The sequence below is a fragment of the Myotis davidii genome, unplaced genomic scaffold, assembly GCF_000327345.1.
Source record: "Myotis davidii unplaced genomic scaffold, ASM32734v1 scaffold934, whole genome shotgun sequence".
NCBI lineage: Eukaryota > Metazoa > Chordata > Mammalia > Chiroptera > Vespertilionidae > Myotis > Myotis davidii.
The window spans coordinates 370,121-397,136 of NW_006285798.1; the positions used below are offsets into that span (position 1 = coordinate 370,121).

General features: G+C 60.2%; 2 protein-coding genes across 3 annotated transcripts in view; one reads left to right on the plus strand and one right to left on the minus strand.

The window, feature by feature from the left end:
• Nucleotides 1-2,871, plus strand: part of KIAA0556 (KIAA0556 ortholog) — a 203,480-nt gene extending 200,609 nt beyond the window's left edge. Inside the window, exons 28-30 of one of the 2 annotated variants that reach the window (XM_015559503.1) lie at nucleotides 72-232; nucleotides 318-406; nucleotides 992-2,871. In XM_015559503.1, the coding sequence (XP_015414989.1) occupies nucleotides 72-232; nucleotides 318-406; nucleotides 992-1,047 (306 nt within the window). In that variant the 3' untranslated portion in view covers nucleotides 1,048-2,871. The remainder of the gene's footprint in view (nucleotides 1-71; nucleotides 233-317; nucleotides 407-991) is intronic. The other variant, XM_006756852.2, reaches the window with a different exon arrangement.
• Nucleotides 2,872-9,604: 6,733 nt separating this feature from the next.
• GSG1L (GSG1-like) overlaps nucleotides 9,605-27,016 on the minus strand; it is a 168,241-nt gene continuing 150,829 nt past the window's right edge. Inside the window, exons 5-6 of the mRNA XM_006756853.2 lie at nucleotides 23,089-23,162; nucleotides 9,605-10,735 (exon numbers count right to left, since the gene is read on the minus strand). Coding sequence (XP_006756916.1) covers nucleotides 10,638-10,735; nucleotides 23,089-23,162 — 172 coding nt within the window. The 3' untranslated portion in view covers nucleotides 9,605-10,637. The remainder of the gene's footprint in view (nucleotides 10,736-23,088; nucleotides 23,163-27,016) is intronic.

The following is a 27,016-nucleotide window of genomic DNA, read 5'->3' on the forward strand; positions in this document are numbered from 1 at the left end:
TCGCCCGCTTCGCCCAGCCACACGTGGGGGGGCCTGCCCGCCGTGCCGCCAGCCCCTCCTGTTCCGTTCAGCTCCTGGTGGACGACTTGCTCGTGTACAACGGGATCCTGGCCATGGTGGGCCACCTGGTGGGGGGCATCCTGCCCACGTGCGAGCCCACGGTGCCCTACCACACCATCCTCTTCACCCAGGACGTGGACACCCACCGCCAGGAGACACACACCGCCATCAGGTGGGCGAGCCGCCCGCAGCCCCGCCGGCCCTGCCGAGAACAGGGCAGGACGGCTGGCCTGACCGTCCCCGTCTTCCCTCCGCAGCGGCCACGTGGAGGACCAGGACGTCCAGATGATGAACGAGAACCAGATCGTAACCAACGCCAAGAGGAAGCAGAGCATCGTCGACCCAGGTCCGCTCGGTCCTCTGCCTGAGCCCCTCGGGAGTCTGGGCTGAACAGGGACAAGTCACCGGCCTCACACCCTCTGGCGCCTGCCTGCCCTCAGACCCCTTTCCCCACCCGGGAGCCTGGCTGGGTGCTGGAGGGGCTGAGGAGGCGGGGCCGAGCCCCATGTGCCTTCCTCCTGCAGGCCCCTTGTGGCTGGCACTGCTTCCCGGACCCAGGCCTCACGTGCAGAGGGCCAGGCGTGAAGGGCAGAAGCACATTTTCGAAGGGGTCGCCCTGGGCCATGGCGAGCCCGTGGGGTTACACGGGGCGAGGGCTTCTCAGGGGAGGTGGTGTTTGAGCCGCACCCTGAAAGATGCAGGGTTGGCCAGGAAGAGGGCACAGCAGGGCGGAGGCTGGAGGGGTGGCCAGCCTGTCCAGTGGGGGTCAGTGTGCAGGAGTGCCGGCTCGAGGCTGCTGGGAGCTCAGGAGGGCCCACGTCTCCACGGGCCCTGGGTGGAAACGCAGGTGGTTCAGATTTCAGCCTGAGCACGTGGGGCAGCCCTCGGGGGGAGCTGGGCACCCTGACCCCCCTGTGCTCTCCCTCCACAGCCTTACGCCCCAAAACCTGCCTGAGCGAGGAGACAGCAAGACGGCGGCGGTGCTGACCGAAAGGAGGGAGCGCTGGTCCTCAGCCCGCCTGGGCTCCCTCACTGGCCCTGCTCAGCACCACGTCCCCCTCGGTCCTCAGTGCAGCCCAGACCCCAGCGCTGGAAGAGAGCTGTGGCGCGGAGGGGGCCGCTGAGGAGAAGGGACCGAGGGGGGAGGGCCTGGAAAAGACGGGCGACAGGCGGAGGGTCAGGGCCTTCCGCTCTCCCATAAACAGGCAGCATCCACTCAGCCCCGTCCTGGTTCCTTGAGCCAGGTCTGGCTGGGCCGGGAAAGGGAGGTGGGCTGGGGAGGCCTCCCTCCAGCCTGGAGCCGGGCTGAGCACAGCACAGGGCCCAGGCCTCAGATACCAGCGCTCCAGAGGTGTGCCCCGGGGCTCCACCAGCAGCCCCTCCCCAGGCACATCCCTGCCTCCTTTGGGGGCTGGCAGAGCTGCCTGGGAGGGTGGGCTCCTCCCTGGACCCTCATGTCCAGCCAGGACTGCTGCCACCCGCACTCGTCCCGCCAGGGCCCGCGGGAGAGGACAGATCCCTCAGAGGAGCTGCTTCTGCAGGCTGCCCCTGGGCGGGCTGGAAGGGGCTGGCCAAAGGCACGTGTCGCTGAGGAAAGGAAGGGCGTGGGCCCACCGTGCAGAGCCGGGCCCACCTGGCAGGCCGGGCCCCGTCCTGCCCAGATAGGACCGGCAGGCGGGCAGCTGCAGACCCAGGGGGCAGCAGGGGCCCATCCAGAAGCCTCTGCTGGAAGGCAGGGAGTGGAGGACCAGGGCCGGCCCCACCCGCAGCCCCAGAGGCTCACCGTCCCCGTGAGCTCCAAGGAGGCCTCGCTGCTCCCTGCCCGGCTGGAGCCTGCAGGCTTCTCTCGCTGGTTCTTTGGTCCATGGCCCGCCCGGAGCCAGGAGTGGGGTTTTCGCTGCCCAGGCCCCGCGCCCTCCCTCTCCCAGCGGCTTCCAGGGAGTTGGAGCTGTGCCTTGCACCCCACCGAGCGGAGCCTGGAGCACATCTATTTCCATCTATGTAACGAGCTCGGATCAGGGACCTAATTGCTTTCCCAGTGGTGGGTAATTTCTCGTCCCCAATATTAATCCGTTGTTTTCCTGGCGCCTGGCCCAGCCGCGTTACTGTACTGCGTGTGTTCCTATGCAACCGCGAGCCTGCAGACACTTCCCGAGCCTTGCAGCCTCCTCGGGCAGCTGCGCAAATGCGCTTTTCATTCGGAGTACGGGGTCCATGTGACGATAAGGACTTGTTTCTCCCCAAGAGAATCCATCATTTCTGTGGCTTCCACGCCCTGCCTCTCTGCTCTCCTCCCAGACGTGGCGTGCCTCTGGGACCGGGCTCCCGGGAGAGCTGACGCCGCTGGGCTGGTCAGTCCGGCTCTCAGTGCCCGAGATGTGCCAGGCCTTCCAGGGAGCCGCGTCCGTCCGCGCCCGAGGCACGGGCACAGGTCAGATTCCCGGGAACATTGCCCGGACCCGGCACTCGCCCTGGGCCTCGGCTGATGTTTATAGTAATTGTGTGCACCATGCAATTTCGGAGGAAAGAACCGCTGTGACAGGCATTAGCTCTAAAATAAATTTCTATTTTTTTTTCTCTTGCAAAATCAATAAGAGATGTTATTAAGAACACGTTGGCACACTGGGCTTGGGGTCGGAGGCGGCCCATGCTGCCTCCAGGAGCTGAGCTGGAGTCCACGGAAAGCTGGCCCGTGGTATGGGCATGTCCCTCTCTGAGCGTCCTTTCCCCACCTGCGAGCAGGGGTCCTGGGCCTGGCGCTGGGTGAGAAAAGCCCATGCGGATGTGGGGATAGGAGCCCATGCGTGTGGAGCGGTATTCCGTGCCCGGCTCTAACCGTCCACCTCATGGAGCAGCTCCCTGGCGGGCACTGCAGGGCCCTCCTTTCATAGACGAACCTGAGCGCAGAGGCACAGCCTTGAAGCGACTAGTTCTGGCCCAAATCCCGAGACAGCAAGTGGGGAGCGAGGCGGCCAGGGGAGAGCGAGGCGGCCAGGGGGCAGCGAGGCGGCCAGGGGGCAGCGAGGCGGCCAGGGGGCGGCCAGGGGAGAGCGAGGCGGCCAGGGGGCAGCGAGGCGGCCTGGGGAGAGCGAGGCGGTGGCGAAGCCCGGCCTCTGGCGCAGAGTCGACCTCAGCGCGGGTGCTGGAAGCCCACACCAGAGCTGCTTCTCGGCCTCCCCCTTGGGGCCCCACTCCCTGCCTGTGGCAGCTCTTGGATTGGATAGCGCAGCGCTTGAGTGGGAAGAAGGCTCCCTCCGGTGAGGGGTGAGCGTCTGCACTGCGGCGTGGGCGCCAGCAATTGCCTGGCGAGGGTAAGAGGCCCTCAGGAAGCCCACCTCGCTCCCTGTGCCAGGGTGAGGGGAGTCCCTCTGTCCGTCCACCCCATGGACAGACAATGGCAGGGGCTCTGCAGCCACTCCTGCCCGCTGTCCCTCTGAGCTCCTGGGGCAACAGCGGGGCCTGCTCTGCCCAGACGTGGCGTGGGAGAGCCCCCTCCTCCCTCCAGGGCCGTGTAGGTGGGAGACGCTCCCTGTGGGGAGGGAGGTGAGGGAGGCGCCCACTTCTCAGCCACAGTAAGTCTCGCAGCCAGTGCCTTGGCCCGGGCGTCAGGGAGCAGAGCTGGCTGGGAGGCCTGGTCCGCAGGGCAGCGCACACCAATGGCCCGGCAATGCCGGGCCTTCGAGGCTTTTGAGAAAAGCCAGGAACTCAGGTGTTTCATTTCTTTTTAGTGTGAGGTCTGACTTTTAAATGTCGGCTCAACTTAACCCAGCAAACAAACACCGAGTGCCCCACAAAACTGGGGGCAAGTCCTGTGCAGTGCCCGCCACCCAGCTCCCACCTGCCCTCGTCCCTGGCCCCGGAGGCCGCAGCCCCACCTGTGGCTCACCCTCCTCCGCTCTCCAGCGGGTGAGAGGAGGAAGATCATTCCTGGACCCTCGCCCTGCCCGCCAGCCCCAGAGAGGCGGGGTCAGTGGGTGACCTGCACGTGCTCGAGGCGGCAGGCCCACCTTCACCCTGGTGGGAGGCCGAGCTCCCTCTCCGCACCTGCATCCCGCCCCAGCCATAAGCACCGTGTACATTAGCCCAAAGCTGCAGCCGCCGGGCCTGGGTGCCAGCGGGCCCAATGTGGATTCCTGGGGATGAACCAGCCACAGCGGACAAGAGGTCAAGGAAGAGCAGGCGTGAGTTCCCAGAAGACCCTCTCCCAGGCGCTGTCCCTTGGGGGGCTGCTTTCTCTATCCAGCAGTGTGAAGGGCCTGCTTCTGTCTGTCTGGCTGGTCCAGACGGTTTCTGCACTGGCTCCCTGAGCTCAGAGGAGCCAGAGCCCGCCAAGCCGTTTCTGCAGCCCGACAGGTGGCAGCTGCCCACACCCCTCCCCAGGCCTCACCTCCATCCCCCCTGGGGCCAGGATGGTCCCTTTCTGAGGCTGCGCCCCACCAGCCTCTGATGAAGGGCAGGCCACAGTCTGGTGGCTCCGCCTTCGCAGGCTGTGCTGGTCTGTGTGGTTCCCTCCCCTCCCTGCACCCACGTCTCTGGGGAAACTGAAGGGTCTGGCAGCTCGAGTCCCACATCCCTGAGCCCAGTCCACTCAGTCCCCACCAGCCCCGACTTCGCACACTGGCCTGCTTCCCTCGCTGGCCCTGCCTTCACAGCCCACATGCACCTGAGCCTGCACCCTGAGACCGAGGCAGGTTGTTGGGAGCCGGTCCATCCTTGCTGTTTCAAGGGACCTGGCATATATGGCATACTGTTCTTAATATGTTTGCTCACCTTCTTGGCGCTATGTGTTTTAACCAAGGTCACCTCTCTGAGAAAGGTTGTTTCCCCAGGTAGGGATTTTCCCCTGAAGTTAGGGAGGGAATAAAACCCCTTAACTAAGTGCCAGTCGGGTAATTAATCACTTTAATTATGAACAATCATGCTTAAGCTACATAATCTTTACTCCCTGGAATGGAGATAAGAAACGCCCTAACCTTTGGAATAGAGATTGATAGGATTGGAATCAACTGGTATAAATACAGATGTAACAAGACAACAAGAGACAGAACTTAGAAGACAGAACTTAGAGACAGAACTTAGACACAGAACCTAGAGACAGAACCTAGAGACAGAACATGGCAAAAGATCCTGGACAGAAACTGGCAACAGAACCTAGAGACAGAACCTAGCGAGAGAACCTGGCTGAAGATCCTAGAGACAGAACCTGGCTACAGAACCTGGATAGAACATGGCAAGAGAATCTGACTAGAACCTGGTGACTGAACCTGGCTGGAGAATCTGGACATAGAACCTGGCTGGAGAACCTAGCAAGGGAACATGGCTACAGAACCTGGCTGGAGAACCTGGAGAACCTAGCAAGAGAACATGGACACAGAACTTGGCTGGAGAACCTAGACAGAACCTGGCTGAAGAACCCGGCTACAGAACCTGGCAACCGAACCTGGCTGGAGAACCTAGCTGGAGATCCTAGACAGAACTTGGCTGGAGAACTGGCTACAGAACCTGGCTGGAGACCCTGACAAGAGAACCCGGCTATGATGATCACCTGAACGCTGCCTCCGTGTCATTCCTTCTTCGCCGACTCCGTCCACACCTTTGGGGACCCCTGGACCTCCTGGGGTTGGAACCCAGCAGCAGGTGATGAATGGGGGAGCAGGAGGGGATGAGGTGACACTGTGGGGCCCAGAGTAGGTAGGACTGTGCCCCTGGGAGTCAGGCCCCAGCCACCCGGGCATGCAGAGGACCCAAGCCCGGCATCGAGTCAGGCCACAGGCCCAGGTCAGGTCTGGAGGAGGCAGGTGGGGCCTGTGCCCAATGGGCCACGTGTCCCCGTGAGCCGTGGGGCTGTCTGCATGGCTAGACACGTGTGGCCTTGATGACACCACTCCCAGGCTCCCAGCCCCTACGGAGGGGACAGCCTGTGGAGCCATATTTGTGATCATAACAAAACGAATGAAGTCACCAAACACAGCCCTTCCCGGGCGGTGCTCTGGGCGTCATCACTGAAGGTGCACATCGTGCTGGATGGGGGCCTCATTCAGAGGCGCCCCCCACCCAGCACGCTGGTGACAGGGAGCCATGGCCCCGGGGCTGCCCGGCCCGGAGCAAGTCCAGCCCCCACCACCTCTGTGGTGCTGGCCCCGCCGCCCCCAGTCCTGGCCAGGCCTCTGGCCGCCAGCCTCCCCCAAGGCCAGGCTCGGACAGTGTCAGTCCAGGATGGAATGTGGCCCAGGAGGCACTGCCAGGGTGGCAGGGGCGGGCATGGGGGAGGGCAGAGGTCGGCTGTGCTTTCCTGTCTGTCCACGCAGGAAATCCCACATGAGGATTGTTATGATCCACACAGTCCCCACACCCTGACTGCAGATGACCCCTCAGCGGCAGACCTCGTGCCCCAAGCTCCAAGCAGCCTGTCCTGTCACAGAGCCTCTCAGCGTTGCCCTCAACCCCAGGGCCTTTGCACATGCTGTGACTCTGCATGACTCTGCCCACACCCCTTGCCGCCTCCTTCCTCATCCTCTGTCCCTGCTGCCATGGCCCTTGCGCTGAGAGGCCTGCCCTCCCCTCCAGCCTAAGGCAGGCTCTCCTTGGTTCACCTCCGCAGCTTCTCAGTCTGAAGTGACGTTTTGTTGTCAGAATGAACTTGGCAGCCCCAGATGCTTCTTTCCACCCCCGCGTCCTCCGAAGCAAGGGGTCAGCCCTCCGGCGGCAGCGGCTCTTCCCAGGGGATGGGCCTCCCAGCATGCCTGTCCTCGGGCCTGGCTGCCGCTGACGAATGCCCATGAATCAAGTTGACGTTTCCATTACTGCAGGCCGGGCGGCTGGCTTCCGTGGGGGTGGCGGGATGACTGCTCATCACAGCCCCCAGCCGTGGAGGGACCTCAGCCGGAGGCCGCCTGAGACTGGGCCTGCTCATCAGCCCTCCGCCCGGGGACACCGGTGTGATGTGGCAAATGAGAGGGCAGAGCCCCATTTCAGGCACCGGGTCAGCGCAGACACACGTGACCCCAGCGTATGGGTCCAACGGGCACACAGTGTGAGGAGTGCCGAGGACACACGTTAGCACACGTGTACATGCAGAGCGGCATCCTGCGCTCAGATGTGTCCAGGCTGGCATGTGCGCTCAAGCCCAGGGCATGTGACCACAGGGACACTGGGTGCAAGTCCCCAGAGCAGAACATGAGAACCGCTATGGGCTGTGGATCAGGCCAACGCACCGGGGTTGTGTGATGAAAGGCGCGCACACACAAAGCCAGCACCGTTCAGCCACTTAGGGGCCAGAACGTGTCCACGGCACGGGACTGAGCGGGGGAGCTGCAGGGGCTGGAGGAGGGGCCTTCGCTTCCCCAGGCAGGCTCTACGTGCTCCCCAGGCGTCCCCCCCTTCAAACCAGCTGCTGCTCCCTCCTCCCAGGTCCGGGAGTGGCACATGCTCCCTGCATGAGGAGCCCCCAGTCACCCTCCGTGGGGGCCCACTGGGGCCTCTCGCCAGCCTGCCTGGAAGCGCTTCCTTCCATCTCACCAGTGGCCTCCTTGCTGCAGGCTCTGTAGGACCGGTTCTCGCACCCTGCCCGCAGGTGCCCAGCAACGACAAAAGGACTTGAAGCCCGAGGGCGGTGCAGTGGCCCTTGGGGGAGCCGTCCGCATGTCAGAGTCACGTACACTTGCACAATTATTTATTTAATGAGATTTTTCTTGAAGCCGACTCTTTCTTTTTACTCAAATGCCTATTTTGGTTTCATCCTAAGCAATAATATCTGTGAACTCAGGCACGGGTGTGCCCGTTACACACATTTTCCTAAGACACATTTACATAAACACAACTATTAAAATAGATTAAAATTTTACCCATGTGCCACCTAAGAGCATGTCCTGGACCTCTGAGGTCCACTTGCCATGTTCAGAAGGACCTCAGGGAGCACAGAGCTCCGGATGCCAGGGGCGGGCCAGTTCCTGGGGGGGGCGGGGGGACGGCCGCCCAGCCCCGAATCTGCAGCCACTGGGTTCCTTTTGCCCAGAGGCCAAAGCCCGGATGCCTCTCTTGACAGTCAAGGCCTTTGTAACTGGGCCTCGTCTCTCTCCAGACCCATCTCTTGCCCCACATAGTAGGTTCAATATGCTGAGCAAATGAAAGATGGGTTAATGAGGCACTCACTCGATTAATCAATGCAGGAATGAATGAATGAATGAATGAGCAGAACCTCGGCCGGGAGCCCCAGGCACCCGAGACTTTTCCTTCCTCAGGCCCCCCCAAACCTGTTGCTTGCCCCTCCTCACTAGTTCCTGAACCTGCCCTCTGTCCTGTCCCCTCAAGTGTGGTCAGGGGAGGAGGACGCCTGGGCTCCCCTTCTGTTCTCTGTCCACGGCCTCGACGGTCTTCCCAGAAGCGCAGTTGGGTGCTTCCCGACGACCAGGAGAGTCTAAACTTCCCAAGGGGCTTCGGCCCCGCTGGCCTGGCCCCATCCGTCTCCACCACCTGCGTCCTCACCACCTCGCTGCCCTCCTTTCTCGCCACACCTGCCATTTAGTTCCTACAATGTTCCCGGCGGTCTGCCCCCTACACTGGTGTCTACTTGACACCTGACAACTTTATGCTTTAGCTTAAGTGTCATTGTCCCAGAGGAGCCTCCTCTCACCACTACCCCCAGCCCAGCAGGTGCTACCCTGGGCTCCCCCGCCCCCCCCGCCCCCGCCATGGCGGTGGGAGCAGACACCGACAACGCACTTGCACTGTGCCAGCTCTGTCCTAACTGCTTCACGGCATCAGCTCATTTAACCCCCGGGACAGCTTGAAGAGGTAGTTGTAAGGGTCAGCTATGTGCCCACGGGGATGAGGCACAAGAGAAGTCAGGCAAGTTGCCCAAGGTCTCAAGTGAAGGGGCTGGAGTCTGAACCCACGCTGCCTGGCCTAGAGCTGGGCACCACAGCACTTCACACACTGAGCTATAATCATCTGTTAGTTATCTGTCCTGCCCATCTGTGAGCTCTGCGAAGACAGACACCCTCTCTGGGTGGTTCACTATCCTACCTCAAGTGCCTACCACAGTACTTGGCCCCTAACAGGGGAACAATGGATTATATCACTGGACAGAGAATATATGGATGGGTGGTTGAATAATGAGGATGGGTGATGCATGAAAGAATGATGTATGGATGTCTGATGCAGGGAACTATGACAACTGATAGATGGATGATGGATGGATGGTGAATGGGTGATGGGTAAATGGATGGATGATGGACAATGGATAATGGATGATGAATGAATGATGGATGGATAATGAGTGATGAATGGATGATGGATGATGGATGGATAAATGATGGATGGATGGATGATGGATGGATGGATGGGGGGTGATGGATAATGGATGGATGATGGATGATGGACGGATAAATGATGGATGAATGGATGACGGATGATGGATAAATGATGGATAGATGGATGGGTGATGGATGGATGGATGATGGATGATGGATAGATAAATAATGGATAGATGGATGGATGATGGATGGGTGATGGATGGATAAATGATGGATGGATGGATGGGTGATGGATGGGTGATGGATGGATGATGGGTAAATGGATGGATGAATGATTAAATGGGTGATGAGTTTATGGACAAGTGAAGAAGAGCATTGTCTGCTTGGTAGAAAGTTCTAGAAATCCTCAGGGAAGGGACGAGGTCTCTTGGAGTCAGGAGTCCTGGTTCAAGCCCCAACTCTGACATTTGCTAGCTCTGTGATCCTGGGCCTAGTGTCTTCATCTCCGTGACCCTACGGTCTCCCGTCTTTATGGTAAACATGTCTCCCCAGGCATCTAAGCCCTGGGATTGATGTAAAGGTGGCTCTAAACACAAGGTAGAGTCCCCATGGGGGTCAGAGATGCTGAGGATCTGGGTGTGAGGCCCTTTCCCTGGCCCGTCCCACATTTCCCATCTGCCTGACGCCCCCACCTACCCACCCTCTGGAATCCAAGGCCGCCTGCAGCCTGACCCGACCCCCAGACCCAGCGAGGCTCTAGGCTCCCTCCCTCCCACCCCGTGTCGGACCCTGGCCGCAGCACACTCAGGCTGCCCGCCTCAGGCTCCTCGGGGAGCTGAGAGGATGGAGCCGTGAAGGGGCAGCCCGGAGAGCAACTGGCCTCCACACACAGCAAGAAAACAGGTTCAACAAGCATTTATTCAGCCCCTGCTGTGTGCCTGCTGCGTGCCCCCTGCAGTGCCAGGCCCTGCCCCCCGAAAGGTTATGTGCCACTGGGCACCTCCTGAACTTCCTAGCTGGCTTCCGATGGCCGAAGTCCGGTTTTCCCTGGCCTCCCAGCTGTACCCAGCAGGGCTGTGCATGTGGCAAGAGTGTGAAGCTGCTGTCCCGAAGTGGCTCTGTGCAGCCCTGTGTACTCCACAGGCCCGCAGGCCCCTCTGCTCTGGCCTGAGACCCGGGCAGCGACGGGCAGGGCCGGCTGGTGTCTCCCGTGCAGGCTGCTGGGTTCAGAGCGCACAGGCCAGGTTTCGGTGGCGCCAGACGCGCGGCCTGGTGGCGGGGCTGGTGCTGACGGAGGCTGGGTCTGGGGCCAGCTGGTCTTGGTCACACCCAGTGCCCCAGGACCCAGCACTGGCGGCTCAGCTCCGCAGCCTCGTGTGCAGAGCTCCGCGGCCAGGAATCGCCCAGGTGTGGCTGGTGTCCTGCTGAGAGATGGGGGGAGGGGGATCAGGCTAACAGTGCTTCCTCCCCCTGCGCCCCTCCTGCCCACTGCCCACCAGCTCACCACCCACCCACCCACATACCCACTGGCCTCCCACCTCCCCTCCAACACTCCCCGACCCGGCTGTCCGCCCACAGGCAGCTCCCACCCACTGTCCCACTCACCAGCTCACCCTCCACCCACCCGCATACCCAACTCTCGACGCCACCCCACGCCCCCTACCCACCATCCACCCACCAGTCCACCAACACATAGACATACACCTGCCAATACCACAGCCACCAATGTATCCACCATCCGACTCACACACTCCTCCCACCCACACTCACCCATAGCCCTGAAACCCACTCAGCACCTCTGCCCACCAACACACCACACGTCACAGATCAGACACAAGATGAGGCTTGCAATATGTGTGATTAGAATGCATTTCTACCATTGCCAAAACACACACACACACACACACAAAACAAAAAAACAACAACAATGTACTGAATAGCTGTTGCCTCTCAGTTGGGTCCTAGAATAAGCCATGAGGACCACAGCCACCCTAGTCAGCAACTAAAGCAGAGCCAATCATGTTAACCCTCCAATCTACATGACTGAGAAATAAATTTTTATTATTATATGTAGTATTAGTAAGGGTTCTCCAGTGTAAAAGAACCAGTAAGATGTAGTATACTGAATACAGTGTGTGTGTGTGTGTGTGTATTTATGCATATACATACACATATACATATAATGTATTCAACATATTCCCTGTTGATTCTGTTTCTCTGGAGAATCTTGACTACCCACAGCCCCAAACAACCACACGTTCACCAGCCCATCCACCCTCCAACTCGCCTACTCCCACCCTGCTGACACACCCGCTAACCCACCAAGTCTCTGAACCCCATCCTCCTGCCCCCAACTCACCCACATCCCCACTGACATCCCACCCACCAGCAGCCCTCACACCCTCCTGCCGCACATTCACCCACCCTGCACCAGGCCACCCCCCACCCACTCTCCATCTCTGCTTTCCTTTCACCCACCCTCAGTCCCACCAATCGCTCCCCTGCCCACCATTTACCCACCACCCATCCCAGCCGCAACCACCTCTCCCCACCCACCCCCCACTTGACTGAGCTGCCCTGTGCCCCGCGTGTGTTGGGGAGCTTGGGAGGGTGAGGACCGTGGCACCCGGGCCCAGTCCTTACCTGGCCCAGCGACAGCGAGGGCCCGGCTGACTCTGAGCAGCTCTGGGCCAGGGTACAGGGCAGGGCGGGCGGGGAGCTGACTGACCCAGGCCCAGCCTGTCTCCCCTGAGCCCCAGGAGCTCGCTCCCTGCAATGCCTTCCTGGCGTCTTTCCAACAGGCCAGACCCGCTCCCTCTCCGCACTGTGGCTAAAGGCCTACCAGGTCCTGTACCTGCCGTGACCCCAACCCTCAAGGCCCAGCTCGCACCTGCCCTCTGGCGGGAAGCCTGCAGCACCCTCTCCCAGGCCGCGGGGGTCTCCTCCAGCTCCAACACCCCCGCCTGCCCCCCGCCAAGTGGCTCTCCTTAGCCGGGGGCCCAGGGGAGCTATGCTCCGCCCAGGGAGGCTGCTCCCCGGGTGGATGGGAGCCGGTCCATCCTTGCTGTTTCAAGGGACCTGGCGTATATGCATACTGTTCTTAATATGTTTGGTCACCTTCTTGGCACTATGTGTTTTAACCAAGGTCACCTCTCCGAGAAAGGTTGTTTCCCCAGGTAGGGATTTTCCCCTGAAGTTAGGGAGGGAATAAAACCTCTTAACTAAGTGCCAGGCGGGTAATTAATCACTTTAACTATGAACAATCATGCTTAAGCTACATAATCTTTACTCCCTGGAATGGAGATAAGAAACGCCCTAACCTTTGGAATAGAGATTGATAGGATTGGAATAACTGGTATAAATACAGATGTAACAAGACAACAGGACACAGAACTTAGATGAAGATCCTAGAGACAGAACTTAGAAGACAGAACCTAGACACAGAACCTAGACACAGAACCCACAGACAGAACTTAGAGACAGAACCTAGAGACAGAACCTAGTGAGAGAACCTAGCGAGAGAACCTGGCTGAAGATCCTAGAGACAGAACCTGACTACAGAACCTGGATAGCACATGGCAAGAGAACCTGACTAGAACCTGGTGACTGAACCTGGCTGGAGAACCTAGCGAGGGAACATGGCTACAGAACCTGGCTGGAGAACCTGGAGAACGTGGCTGGAGAACCTAGCAAGAGAACATGGACACAGAACTTGGCTGGAGAACTTGGCTGGAGATTGTGGCTAGAGATCCTGGCAAGGCTGCTGATCAACTGAACGCTGTCTCCGTGTCATTCCTTCTTTGCCGACTCCGTCCACACCTATTGGGGACCCCTGGACCTGCTGGGGTTGGACCCTGGCAAGGAGGCACCCTGGAGGCCACAGGAGAAACCGACAGTGACCTGCGGGGACACCCACGCCTGGGAGGCAGCCCCGCCATGGCACAGATGAGGAAACAGGCTCAGCAGACAGGCAGCCGCCTCAGGGTAGGGGCCCAGCCGGCGTGGCGCTGGGGTGGGTAAATCTCCTCCTGACCGCAGACTTCACGTTAAAGACATTCGTTCCGTGTTTTTTCCTGCGCTGAGGGGCACGCGGGCGGACCTTCTTGTCATCCCTCAGGTCAGTCAGAGCCCTGACAGCCAACCCCTGGACGTGGCCATCCCTGCTGACTCTGGCCCTGCCTGCACGCCTCCAGGGATAGGCTGCTCACCCCCCCCCCCCCCCCAAAGCAGCTCTGAGTCGGGGAGGTTTCCCTGGAACAGAGGCTGAGGGGGCAGGCGGGAAGGCCTTTGCCGTGCCGACGACGCGGCGTGTCCCCTCTGGCTTTCTTTCTGTTTTTAATATTCTTTGGTGTTGCTTGGTGCCCTGCTCATGTCACTCTAAGGGTGGGAGACATTTGGCAAACGTGCTGGGAGCGCTCGGCCTCAGGAAGAACATTTGTTCTGGCCCCGTCACCGGGACAGTTGTGTTGTTCTCTGGAAGCGCTTGCGGCCAAGGTATACGAGTTTGAGATTTTTTTAAAAAATCTAAAAGCAAATATTTGGTGCAAAGGAAGGTTTGCTTATTTATCTAAATGAGTGTTTTAAAGTGATTGTAGTTGTTCTCACGTTGCTAACAGGCATAACCCTGGAGAGCTCCTTGGAACAGAGAAAAGGTCAACAATAAGTGAAATAAAATAATCAACCCTGGTCAGTTGCTCAGTGGTTAGAGCGTCTCCCGCCCCCACTGAAGGGTCACAGGTTCGATTCCCGGGCAAGGGCATGTACCTGGGTTGCAGGTTCATCTCTGGCCCCAGGCTGGGCATGTGCGGGAGGCAACGAATTGATGTGTCTCTCACATCGATGTTGCTCTCTCTCCCCCCCCCTCCCTCCCACTCTCTCTAAAAATTAAATTAAATTTTAAAAAGTAAAGAAAGGCCATGATGCCTGTCCTTCCTTGAGTTAAAGTCAGGCTCCTTGTCCCCTGGATCCAGAGGCCAAGTCCCTAAGGACCGGGCCCTCCTCCCCCTCCAGCCTCCCAGCAGGGCTGGGGGCTCAGAGCCACCTGCTGGGGGGCTGGGTGTTCTGTCCTCAGCAGCCCCGAGAGCCCCCACTGCCCACCAGCACTCCCCCCACTCCCTCCTCACAGGCCTGGCACTCTGGAGCCAGTCACCAGCCAAAACACAAAGCAAAGCAAAACAAAACAAAACAAAACAAAACAGCCCTTGCACCGCAGACTGAGGAATCCTACATCAAAATGCCGCCCGCCAGGCGATGCCGTGAGCGGGCAGAGGCCGGAGCGGCCGGTCGTCAGCTCTGGGCAGAGGTTTGCGGGGACTGCGAGCTCTCGCCTCCCAGACAAACTGAACGACTTTCACAATAAAGTCTCAGATGAAAATGATCACAACTAAGATTTCAAAAAATTTAAACTGCCTGTGGGCCAAGCCAAGGTCTGAGGCCAGACTCCACCCAGGAGGCCGTGTCTGCCCGTTTCCCTGCCTGCACCCTGCCCCGCGCGTCCGTCTGTGGCTCCGCACGCCCTGGCCTCTGCGCAGGGCGATATCCCGGCTGCCTCTGCAGTCCAGGCCCCACTGCCCTTTGAAACGCCCCCTCTCTGTGTCCCCCACACACTGCACATCCCTCGCCCCCTGTGCTTGCCACTTTGTGTTGTGGTGTTTCCCCGACTAACCTGGGGGTTCGATGCAGGCAGAGACGAGGCAGGTCCCTCCTGGGGGGTGGGAGGGATTTTCCCAGGGCCCCCCTCAGAGGGATGGTGGCAAGGACTGTGTTTCAAACCCCCCGGAAACCTCCCCAGCCTCCCAGGGTCCTTGGCACGTAGCAGGCTCTCCGATGTGCGTTCTCTTCCCTTTTTAACCCAAATATCAGAACGTGACCATATTTCGCATCCGTCTCTTCCAGTCTTACCTGGAAAAGCACTGACTTGACTCTCTCCAAGGCACCAAGATCCGGGTCAGCCCTGAGCTCCGCTGAACCGAGTGAAATCACACCTGCAATGGCTCATTCCGTGGGGAGGCCCTTGGAAACCAAGAATGCCGGTGCCCATGCCCCACGGGGTGCAGTGCAGGTGGGGAAAGGGGCTCTTGGAGGGGAGGACGCTTGCCCACCGTGCGCTGAAGGTGGCGGAGGAGTTAGTGAGGGCGGGGGCTCCGACCCCACCACAGCCCAGCCTGGCACCAAGAGCGGCTCCCTGTTAAAGGGCGTGCCTTCGGGAGGCTCCGCTGTTCGAGGTGCTGAAGGCCCGGCCAGCGCCTGCAGTTTGGCTGCCCAACCTCAAGCCCCAGCCTCTAAAAAGAGATGCCACGAGGGGAGAAATGAATCGAGGTGAGCACCAAGGGGCCTGGCTTTGAGGACCCCTCAGCTAGTGACACCACCACCCCTCCTGCATTGCTTGAACTGCCACAAACTCGGCAAGGTACCCGGCAGCTCTGCAAGGTGAGCTGCTCTGTGAAGGGGTCCCGAGGGGCCCAGGGACCCCATCACACCTGGTAGGATGCTACTTTCCCTCCCAGCTTCCACCCTAGGCCATGGCAGCACGAGGACACAGACAGCTCTGCTTCACCCGTCACCGCGTCCCAGCACGAGTGCACCCCCAGCACCGAGTGCACCCCCGGGCCAGTGCTGATGGTGGCGTCCGCTGAGTGAATGCAGTCTGGAGGACTTGGGAAGGAGAGCAGGCTTGTGTGGGACCCACCTGGAGGGGAAGTTGGGTTTACTGGTCCACCGTAGGGGCATATTGTCCAGGGGATTGAATGGGGACCCCCATCCTTCCTTCATCGGAGTCTGTCTTCTCAGACCCATGTTTCTGGGCTGAAACATTCTTTTTATCTCTTTTTCACCCTTAAAATCAGCCTGAGTCACCTAACCCGCCACCTGTCCTCAGAGCCACTGATTCTTTCATTCCCTTGTTAAACATTTGCTGAGCACCTACTGTGTGTCAGCTCCATATTGGGTGCTAGGTCTACAGACATGAGTGAGACACAGACCTACCCCCTTCACTCCCCTACCCACCTCCGCCACCCCGTGTCCATGGCCTGGTGAGGGAGACGGACGCACACGAGGAGACGATAAGGGCGAACACGCCTTCAGCTCTCACCATGTCAACATCCTGGAGCCACTCCCTGTGTGTCACTGGCTCAGTTACTCCTCAGGTATGAGTCAGGTGTCATTACTATGCCCATTTTATGGATGAGAAAACTGAGGCCCAAATAGGTTGTCACTTGTCAAAGGTCTCACTGCTGGGATTTGAACCCAGGCGATCTCACTCCAAAGCCTGGGCCACTGAGTTCTGCCTCATAGATGTGAGTGCCTGGCCAGGAGAATGCAGAGGTGAAGGTGACCGTGGCTGCCAGGGCTGGGGAGGGGCTGGCGGCCGTTCCCAGACATCTGAGCCAGACTTTGAAAGCACCTGTGGAGCTCAGGATCCCACTGGCTTGTTTTGTTGTTGTTGTTTTTTGCCAAATGGAGGAAGGGAGCAGGTGTCCTCGGGCAGAAGGAACAGGGTGTGAAATAGGCCCTTGGCAGGTAAATGAGGTTTTGAGGAGGTGTGAGAACCGGCAGTGCTGGTGGCAGGGAAAGCAGGAAGGTCTGGAAAGCTGGCGGCTGGGTGAGGAGTGCAGGCTGCAGGCGTAAGGACTCAGCCGGCTTCCTGGGGGGTAGGTCCCCTCCCATCCCTGGGGATTCTGCCGGATCCTCAGATTTCAAGCTGGACTCCGGGCCTGCCCCAGAGCAGAGCACGGACACCGCCAGCGCCAGTGAGGCCAGTGTTTTAGCAACGGCCCCAAGTGCTTCTTGGGGTCAGGAGTAGTTGCAGGAACCGGGCATGAGAAGAACAGTGGCGGCTTCCTGTGGAGTCGGCCAGGAAAAGGGCCTTGTTTCTGGGGAGCCACGGATCACTCCTGTAACCGGCCTGCTCCCAGAGCCACACTGCCTGAGGCTAAGGGAGTCAATCCGTCCCTGAAGGCACTGGCCGCAGACTACGTGCTCACTGGGGCTGCCGTGAACGTGGCAGCGAGGTCCCCGCCCAGGGACGCCTGCATTCTAGCGGAATCAGAGTTCCCGAAGCCGCCTCAGCGTGGTGAGTGACTGAGGAAAGAGGGAGGTCTCGGTGGGGACGTGTCAGAGGGGCTGACCCGGTGCCCGCCACCACCCGGTGCCACCACAGGAGGGTGTGCAGCTGGGGGTGAGGCATGGTCAGGCATGTCCTAGGAGGAGGACTGCAGGGCGTTGGCCCTAGAAGCAGCCATTTCCATCCAGAAGCCGCTGAATAGCCCAAGCGAGGGACTACGCAGACTCGGAGGGGCGGGTGTGGGCCTGGGCGGGGGCTGCTTGGGGCTTGGTCTGTGGCCAGCAAAAGTGGCATCACTGGGGACAGGTTAGAAATGTGAACCCCAGGCCCCACCCAGCCCACCTGAGCCCCACATCCAAGATGGGCCCGGCAATCACATTTTAAGGAGTGTTTCCTCCCCCGCCCTCACCCCCTGGTGATTCTGATGCTGACACTGGCTGGGACCTCCCCACCCCGATGCCAGGCATTGCCAAGCTGCAAGCCTGTCTGTGTGCCCAACAAGTTGGCACCGATGCGAATTTCAGAAACAGTGTCTGTTTCCGTTTTAATAAAGGAGCAGGCCTCCGCGGGACGCCGTCGGATCTGGTCTTGATCTAATAAAAATGCCAAGTGGCTCTGGGTCCAGAAAAGTATTCCTTGCAATTCCCTCCGCTGTTTCGGGGGCAGCGGCGGCGGCAGGGACTCGTCTAGACACAGTTCCCAGAAGCCACCTCTGTCGCCAGCGAGCGACGGCCTCACCGGGCTCAGCCTCGCAGACACACCTGGCAAAATCGAAAGCTTGTCTCGGGCATTGAACTTGACAGCTGCAATCAGTTGCAAACCCCAGTGTCCCCTGAAAGGCAGACGCAGACACCTGGCCCAGAAGGCGGCAGCCTCTCCATCAAATGTCACCTCTGATGTGCTTCTGAGCGGGCTGGTGGCACCGCAAAGCCCAAAGGCAGGTTTCAGGAGCAAACGCTTTCCTCAGGAAAAAAACCAATCATGCAGAATCCCTATCACAGCAGCCGAAGACACAGTAACAAACTTAAGGTAACCACACGGTTATGCCACTGCTCATGTCAAGGTGGCTGCTGGGGTGGAAGAGAGGGGAGGGAATTGGAGGTCAGAGCCAGCCACTGAGTACCTACTGTGTGCATGCACTGTTCTCGGCTCTCAGGGTGCAACACAAACCAAACAAGACAGGGTGCCTATTCTCACGGAACCTCGTGGGGAGAGACAACAGAACCAAACTCAAGCAGGTCAGTGTGAAAGGTCCAAGCGGACAGACACTCTGATGAACAGAAAACAAGGTGACGGCGGGCAGCTGGGGTGCTTCCCTGAGCAAGTGGCCTGCTGGCCGAGACTAAAGAGACGAAGCCAGCCATGCAGGGCGTTAGAGGGAGAGCATTCCAGGCAGAGAGGACAGCAGGCGCAAAGGGCCTGTGAAGACAATGTTTTGTCTGTTCAGGAGCGGCCCGGGTGAGAGGACGGCAGTCGAGGGTTCAGGGCACCAGGCCCCCAGGGTGAGGGAGACTCTACAGCAAGCGGAGCTGTGCCCCCAGGGGCCTGAAGATCTCCCCCAATCCCTGCGCCTTAGTGTTCGCGTGCACATAGCCGTCCTCCCTTCCCAGGCTGCCGCCGCGTGCTGCTGCGAAGGGCTCAGCCGAGACCCGCGCACAGCACGTGTGTAATAACTACCCACCACCAAAGCCAAGCAGCTGCCGGGCGCAGAGATATTGCAAAACCTGCCCGGGCATCTCCAAAGTGTTTTCTTGGCCAAAAAACTAGCAGCGAAGAGGCTGCTTTCTGGAGACGGCGCTGTTCCCCGGACGGTCTGATCGGGCTGCTTTCCCAGCCCGCGAGCTCTGTGAGGACCAAGTCCACGTGGCTGCGCCCTGTAACCTCATAGGCTGCCCCTGGCAGGCGGGGGCATCCCAGCACAGGACCCGCTGACTGACATGTGGAAGCTCACCCCGGTGGCCCCGGGTATGGCCTCTGGAGCCAGACGGGCCCAATGCAAACCCAGCCCTGCCATCTCCGGGCACGGTATCCCTTCCCTGGGCCTCGTTGTTCCTGTCTGTAAAATGGGGCTGAGTTTGGGATTGATGAGTGGATGGATGTGACATCCTCAGCAGGTGCACAAGGCTGAGGTCCAGCATCAGACCTTGGGGTGGGGGGGGGCTGACTGTTCTTGCTGGTCACTGTCATCAAGGCCAGGTGTCCCCACCACGGCTGAGCCATGCCAGCAGGTTGGACCACCCCCGACGAAGTCCCCTGCCCCGGCCCTCCCTCTCCTGCACCCACCCTCACCCCGTGGTCGGCATCTGGAGTGAAGATTTGTTCACTAAGTGAATGAATAACTGACTTTCCTGTGGCCACAGAAGCAGCCCCTTTAGGATAATTAAAGCGACCGCACGCGGGCATTCCAGCCACTTTCGGGCCGACTCCTCCCTCAGCTCCGACAGCAGCTGGGCCCTTTTCTTCCTCGGTCTTTTATGTTTACATTGATTGATGTCGGAGAGGAAGGGAGAGGGAGAGAGAAACATCGATGATGAGAGAGAACCACTGATCAGCTGCTTCCTGCACACTGCCCACTGGGGATCGAGCTCGCAACCCGGGCCTATGCCCTTGACCGGAATCAAACCTGGGACCCTTCAGTCCACAGGCCGATGCTCTGTCCGCTGAGCCAAACCAGCTCTTCCTCATTCTTTGGGAGCCTTGGGGGAGGGGCAGCTGCCTTCCCAGCTTCTCCTTGGGCTCCAGGGAGTTAGGGCCTCATTGCCTTACTGCCTCTCCCTCTCCCTGCACCCCTTTCTCCTCGGAGGGTCCCAGCAGCCCCTTGCTGTCCACTATCTCCATTCCCAGCCTGCCCGCCCTCAGACTGGACGTGGGTGAAGCCATGGTGCCCACAAACCTGTCCTCCCCACGGCACCGAGGGACACACTGCTGGCCTCCCGCACAGGCTCCCACCGCCCCCAGGGACTCTCACCCCGTCCACCCGCAGCCTCAGACTACGACCCAGGACGTGCTGTCACATCTGGGGGACGACCGGACACACTGGCTGCCCAAGTCCCCGGTGGGGACAGTGCTGGCCGGCTGGACGATGTGCTCTCACCGCCACCAGCCTTGCCCTGCTGTGTCCCTGCGCCTGCTCCTACTTGAGTTTTCCGAGGTCACCAAGTGAGCTGCTTGCTGTCCAATCCTTACTCGACAACAAACTACCACAACCCAATCCCCGGGACCCAAACTACGACACCCACAATTCTTCCAGCAAAGAACCCCCCACTTGGATCTCCGTCCCATCCCGGCCACACGTCTCTCCGGGAATGAGAGCGACACCTGCTGAGCTGTTGGGGCCCCGTGTCCAGCTCCCCTCCCTCCTTTCCCGCCTGTAGGTGGAGGGAGGGACGGATATGGACAGGGACACAGATAAATACACCGATGAATATGCCGGCGTGGGCAAACGTAGTCCACGGTTGGGGTCCCCATGGCACCCCCTCTTCCCATGCTGCCCCCTCCCTCCAGCCCCGCCGCCCACTCCCACCACCTCCCTCCACACCACGCTGGCTCCTAGGCCTGGCTGCTCCTGCCCCAGGCTGTGCCCCCACGGCCCCTCTGCCTGGCCCTTTATTTGACCGACTCCTTCTCATCCTTCCAGTCCAGCTCCTCAGAGACGAGGCTCTAAAGGAGCCGCCGTCTGCTTCCTCTTCACCATCGCACGTTGCACCCTAGCCCCTGAGATGGTCTTGTTTGTTTCTGGGTTCACTTCTGCTTGCTCCTAGCCCTAGACTGCCAGCCCCAGGCAGGGCCTTGCCCACCTTGCTCCCTCAGTCTATGCCCGCCCTGCTCCCATGGTCTATGCCCGCCCTGCTCCCATGGTCTATGCCCGCCCTGCTCCGAGGTCTGTGCCCGCCTGGCTCCCGCGGCCAGTCCAGCACCAGCACGGGGCCAGCTCAGAGCAGACACAGGGAGCACTTGCGGAAGGAACGCAGGATGGAATCTGGGCAGGCTGCTGACCCAGCCAATGCAGCTGATGCTTCCTCACGTCAGGAGGTGAGCCGGGCACCAGGTGGGAGGCTGTGGGGCCTGGGCTGGGCTGCAGGGCTTCCGCGTCCCCCGACCCTGGGTGTCCTCATAATTCCAGGGCCCACTGGCTCCCTTTGGCCTTCCCTCTTCCCAGCTCCCCAATTGCCCCCCACAAAGCCCCCAGCTTCTGTCCACAGGGTGCCCTGCCCACCCTGCAGGGGCCGGGGAGGCTCGGCCCAGCGGGGAGCCAGGGGCCGTGTGCCGTGTGCCTGGCTCTCCCTCTGTCCCCGCCACATGCTTCCTGCCCACCCTGCAGGGGCCGGGGAGGCTCGGCCCAGCGGGGAGCCAGGGGCCGTGTGCCGCGTGTGCGGGTCTCCCTCTGTCCCCGCCACATGCTTCCTGGGCTCTCCGCTGGCTTATCTCTGAGGCGGGTGCTCCCAGCTGCCTCCAACCCTGGTGCGGCCCCTTCTCCCAGGAAGCCCTCCGCCCTGGCACAGGCACCTGCCACTGACCATGGGAGTGAGCCAGGGTCCACCCAGCAGCCACCTCCTGTTCCTCGGGCAGGTCGTCTTCCTGGGCCGGTGGCTCCTGCAGGAGCCCCTTTCCTCCGAGAGAAGGGGGCGCGCTCCTCTCAGCCGCCCTGCCCGCCTCCCCCCCCGCCTCCCTCCGGGTGCAGCCATCCTCACTCCGCTGCCAGGATCACAGGAGTTGCAGGCAGACAGGCCTGAGTTTAAATCGTCACTTAGTCTGGGTCTCCCCAGAAGCAGACTGAGGTAGGAATTCAAGAGTAGGGGTGATCCTGAGGTGCAAAGCACACGCCTCATGGCGACCCCACCCTGGGGACTCGGGAGCTGCCCGCCCTCTGTGGGTGCAGGTGGGGGAGGCCCCGGGCACTGAGACCTGGACTCCGGCAGTCGGAGGACACTGAGCTTCCTGAAGGCTCCCACGTGGGCCGGGCACTGACTGAGGCTGCTCTGATGCTCTGCCAGGGACTCACTGAGCTGTGTGACCTGAGGCAAGTGGCTCCACCTCTCTGAGCCTCACTGTCCTCATCTACGTTCTGTAGGGGCTGGGGGTCAGCAAGAATCGGAGGTCGGGCGTGAGAAGCCCTTCAGGTGGGCAGGTGGGCAGGGAGCGCACGGAGGGCATCAGAGGCTCAGAGGAGATTCTGCCCCTTTAACTCCAATCTCACATCGGCTCTTCCCTTCCCTGCCTGGAGCGGGTCTGCTCTCTTTTTTCCTCCCCTCTGCTTCCTGGCACAGACATGTCCTTTCCAAACGGGTGCCCTGGATTCTGTCTATGTGTACCCCACGGGGAGGCGCACGCAGCTGCCAGGAGCACCCGCAGCTCAGACAAGTCCTGTCCACCTCACCTCCCGGACCTGGCCAGTGCCCCACAGTGCTGGTCTCCCTGGGGCCGATGGCTGGCCCAGGCCGGGACTTAAGCTGCAGTGCGCCCAGTCTTCAGCTCGCCAGTGTCCCTCTGGCTGGCTTAGCATTCCCCCCCCCCCCCCCCCCCCCCGTGAGGGCCGCAGCCGCTGCATGCAGAGGACTTGCTCTGCCCAGACACCACCCTCCGTTTCTCCATCTGTAGAGCATGCTAGTGGGAGAACGCAGGGTCAGGGAGAGGTTGGCCTGGCTCGTCTCCCGGGTTCCTCCTCCGGAGACGGCCCAGAATTGGCACAGCCCCCGGGAAGAGGCCACTTACGGGCGGGGTATCTCTCGTGGCGGCAGTCTAAGCGAAGGTCGTCCTCCTCGTCGTGCCGGTCCCCCTTCTCGAACCTGGAGAAAAGGAAGCGGAGGCCTGAGTGAGGAGGAGCACTGCGCACAGCGGCCTCGCACCTGCCCGGGGGGCCTGCCACCACCCTGCGAGCGGCCTGTCCGCTTTACTGATGAGGAAACGGAGGCCCCGGAGGTGACCTGACTGACGAGGTGTGACAACTGAGTCAGAGGCAGGGCCAGGACGCAAACCCATGTGCTCGCAAAAGGGCGCCCCGTTACCTGTAGACAGCAAGTGACAAACGAACCCGCATGGTCTGGTTTGTTTAAAACAGGGGTCCTCAAACTATGGCCCACGGGCCACGTGCGGCCCGCCGAAAACATTTATCCGGCCCGCCGGGTGTTTTTGCCGCCGCTGTGTGCATAGGAATTTGTTCATAGTTTTTTTTTTAACTATAGTCCGGCCCTCCAACGGTCTGAGGGACAGTGAACTGGCCCCCTGTTTAAAAAGTTTGAGGATCCCTGGTAAAACATGCTGCGCTGATCTGCAAAACAATTTGGCTGGTTCTGGCCATTTGCTCAGTGGTTAGAGCATTGGCCCTTGGACCGAAGGGGCGCAGGTTCAATTCCCAGTCAAGGGCACGTACCTGGGTTGCAGGTTCAATCTGCAGCCCCAGTTGGGTGCATGCGGGAGGCAACCAATCAACGTGCCTCTCTCACGTCAATGTTTCTCTCTCTCTCTCTCTCTCTCTCTCTCCCCCCTCCCTTCCTCACTTCCATTCTCTCGAAAAAGCAACGGGAAAAACTATCCTTAGGTGAGGATTAACAACAAATAAATTTATTTAGCTGACTGTATGCCAAAAGCCTGACGGTGATGAAGCCTAGATAATGAGACGATACGGGTTAAATCCTGAGCTTCCTTTTTCAACTTCCCTCTCTTTTCTGGTTTGGGGCAATGGACTGATTACTGTGTCGCTGCCTAACTGCATGAAAGCACTTCCTAAAGCCATGTCCACATCTACACAGCCCGGCTTCTCCCGCCTCAGTGCTGCTCCCGTGACAGCTGGGAGTTTCCCACGCATGGCCTCCTCCTCCTCTGGCAGCGCAAGATCACGGGGTTCCAGAGGGGCCGCCTGAGCCCGTGTGGCAGGAGCTGCAAGCCCCGCGCACAGCTGACAGGGTCAGGGTGGGGGCGGCCACGGCTCCAGGCCGAGACCCTCACCCCACCCCACAATGACCGAACCAAGAGTGGGCAGGGCCATAGGCCCACACTGCACTCACCCATCGTAACCCACATGAACCGCAGAGCTCCACGTGGCCCAGCCCAAATGTGCACCCCCTTAGCAACATGCAGCCCGGCCCCCCGAAGATTCCGTGGCAGTCTGTGTCTCCTAAGAGCACCGAGAGCACCCCGCTCCACCGCTGGCCCAATCCCGCTGTCTTCCCTGCCCCTGCCTGTCAGTCCCGTAGGTACAGCTGCCCCGACCGCCCTCCCCACGGCTCCCTTCCAGGGCCTCCCTGCACTCTCTCCCGTGCTCCCGTGCCTCCCCTCTCCTGCACCTCTCGCCTTCCTATTCCACCCCTTCGCTCTATGCTCCATGCCAGGAGTCTCCATCCTCTCCAAGCAAATCCCCCCCTGCCCCCCCATTTGCTGCTTTTTCCTTTCGCCTCTTGTTCCTGCGCAGCCCTGCCCAGAGGCTGGAGGAGACGCAGGGAAGGTGGCGTGACAAGTGAGCAGCCAGGAGTGGCCTTATTAAGTGGTTCTCAACCTTCCTAACGCCGCGACCCTTTCATACAGTTCCTCATGTTGTGGTGACCCCCAACCGTAAAATTATTTTCGTTGCTACTTCATAAGTGTAATTTTGCTACTGTTAGGAATCGTAATGTAAATATCTGATTTGCTATATGTGTTTGCCGATGGTCGCGACCCACAGGTTGAGAACCGCTGCCGGAGAGGGGAGGTCTTGTGCTGGTGACCTGGTCCCCAGAGACTGCCCAGCGCTCACACAGGCACTTCCCGGCCCTGCCCCGTGTGCTGTGACCAGATGGGGACAGATACGCCCTCCTCTCCGTCTCCGTCCTCGAGAGCGTCCCGTCCAGCCGGGAGACAAGCTGGCGCTCCAGCTAGAAAATGACAGGCGTGGGCCAGAGGCCGCTGAGGCCCGTGCTGTCCGCATGAAGGGCCGGCCTGGCTGCAGGGAGCGAGCTCAGGGCAGGGCTCTGGGGTACAGGCCTCTGCGGCCGCGAGGGCTGGGGCGGACGCTATGGAAGGTCGCCGTCAGGGAGGACATTCCCTTTTCTGTCTTTCACTGAAACATCTTTGCTACTTTCCCGATAGCACAGGTTTGTTAAAAAAAAAACAAAAAACCCAAAAACCTCCAACCACATCAAGAGAGCAGAGTCCTGTAATTACACCTCCGTGTAGCAGTGCTTCTCAGAATTAATACTTATATTAATAGCCTCAAATTAAACACACTTTTTTTTTGTAACCTGATTTTTTTAAAAACTTACCCATGAGTTTCCAACCTCTTCCTATATCAGTACACGTAAATTTCACTCATCTCTTTCCTGATAGCTGTTTGTGAAGATAATAATATTCCATGCCTATCGAGGAACGTTTAGGTGTTTTTCCTCTTCTGAGCCATGCGGCCTGTGCACCCCGCAGGGTGCTGAGTCCCGTCCGCAGAGGTGCTGGGCTGGGGGGCCACCAGTCGGGGGGCTGGACAGGTCCCCGAGCCCATCCTCCTCCCGGCGCCGCCTGCCTGTGAGTCAGCAGACGCCAGCCCTGCCATCGCTGCCTGCGATTCACAGCCTTAACCTTGAACCCTTCTAGGCCCCCAGTTCTTGGGGCCTCATCTCCCTCCCGCCTCATGCTGGCACCTCCCGGGCCGGCTGAGAGCCTCCGCCTTGGGGTGGGCCTGCGAGCAAAGGCGTTGATGTTTCAGGCAAGAGCCAGCCCTGCCCGGCATAGCCCCTGCTCTCCCTGGTCACCCAAACCTCGTTGCTAAGACATCCCAGAGCTCAACAGTGGACACATCGAAGGACACCTGCCAAGGAGTGAGCAGCTGCTGTGGGCCAGGCCTGGTGCTGCCCGTGGGACACAACTCAGGATCCCTGCCCTTAAGGAGTCCGTGCCTGTGGCACCCGCACGAGGAATGACACTGAGCGTGCGAAGGCTAAACAAGCGGATGGCAGGAACACGGGTGGGCCGCCTGCCTAATCCAGGAGCTGGAAACTTTTTCTACAAAGGTCTCGAGGGTACGTATGCGAGGCTCTGGGGGCCACAGCTCTCAGCTGCCCTCAGTCCCAGGCAGCTGCAGGCACCACGGAACAAGTGGGCGTGTATTTGACAGCAGGCGGTGGCTGGGTCTGGCCTGCGGGAGACGTGTGTCAGCCTCCTGTCCAGCCAGTGGTTCCCAACCTGGGGACCCGCGGGAGTCCCCGGGGAGCTTTGATCATCAGGTGGCGGGAGCCTGCCCCAGGGTGAGGTCCACCTGTGTGGGGACCAGCAGGGCTTCATGGAGGAGGTGACCCCGAAGCTGGCCGAAGCCCACAGGACGCGCTCACCCCTCAGAGCGGAGCGGGGTCCAAGGGGCTGCCTGCCTGTCTGCTGTGCCGTGCTGCCGTCGGAAAGAGCTGGTTTCCCTGCACAAACGCGGCCCCACCACCGGGTTCGCCCGTGAAAATAACTCATGTGCAGGATCTTGGCAGCTGCCTAGTGATGGCTAATGTTTGACAGCGGTTAACAAGGGCTGAAGCCTCCGCGGCCCCAGGGCTTCCTGGCAGGAAACCTGAGGACAAGGGGATGCTCTGGGCACAGCTGAGACTCGGGCCTGTGGTGAGCAGGGATCAGAGCTGAGACAGCTCGCCTGTGCAGCTCACCCGGGTTTGGCCACCTGGGCAGCTCCCCTGTGCAG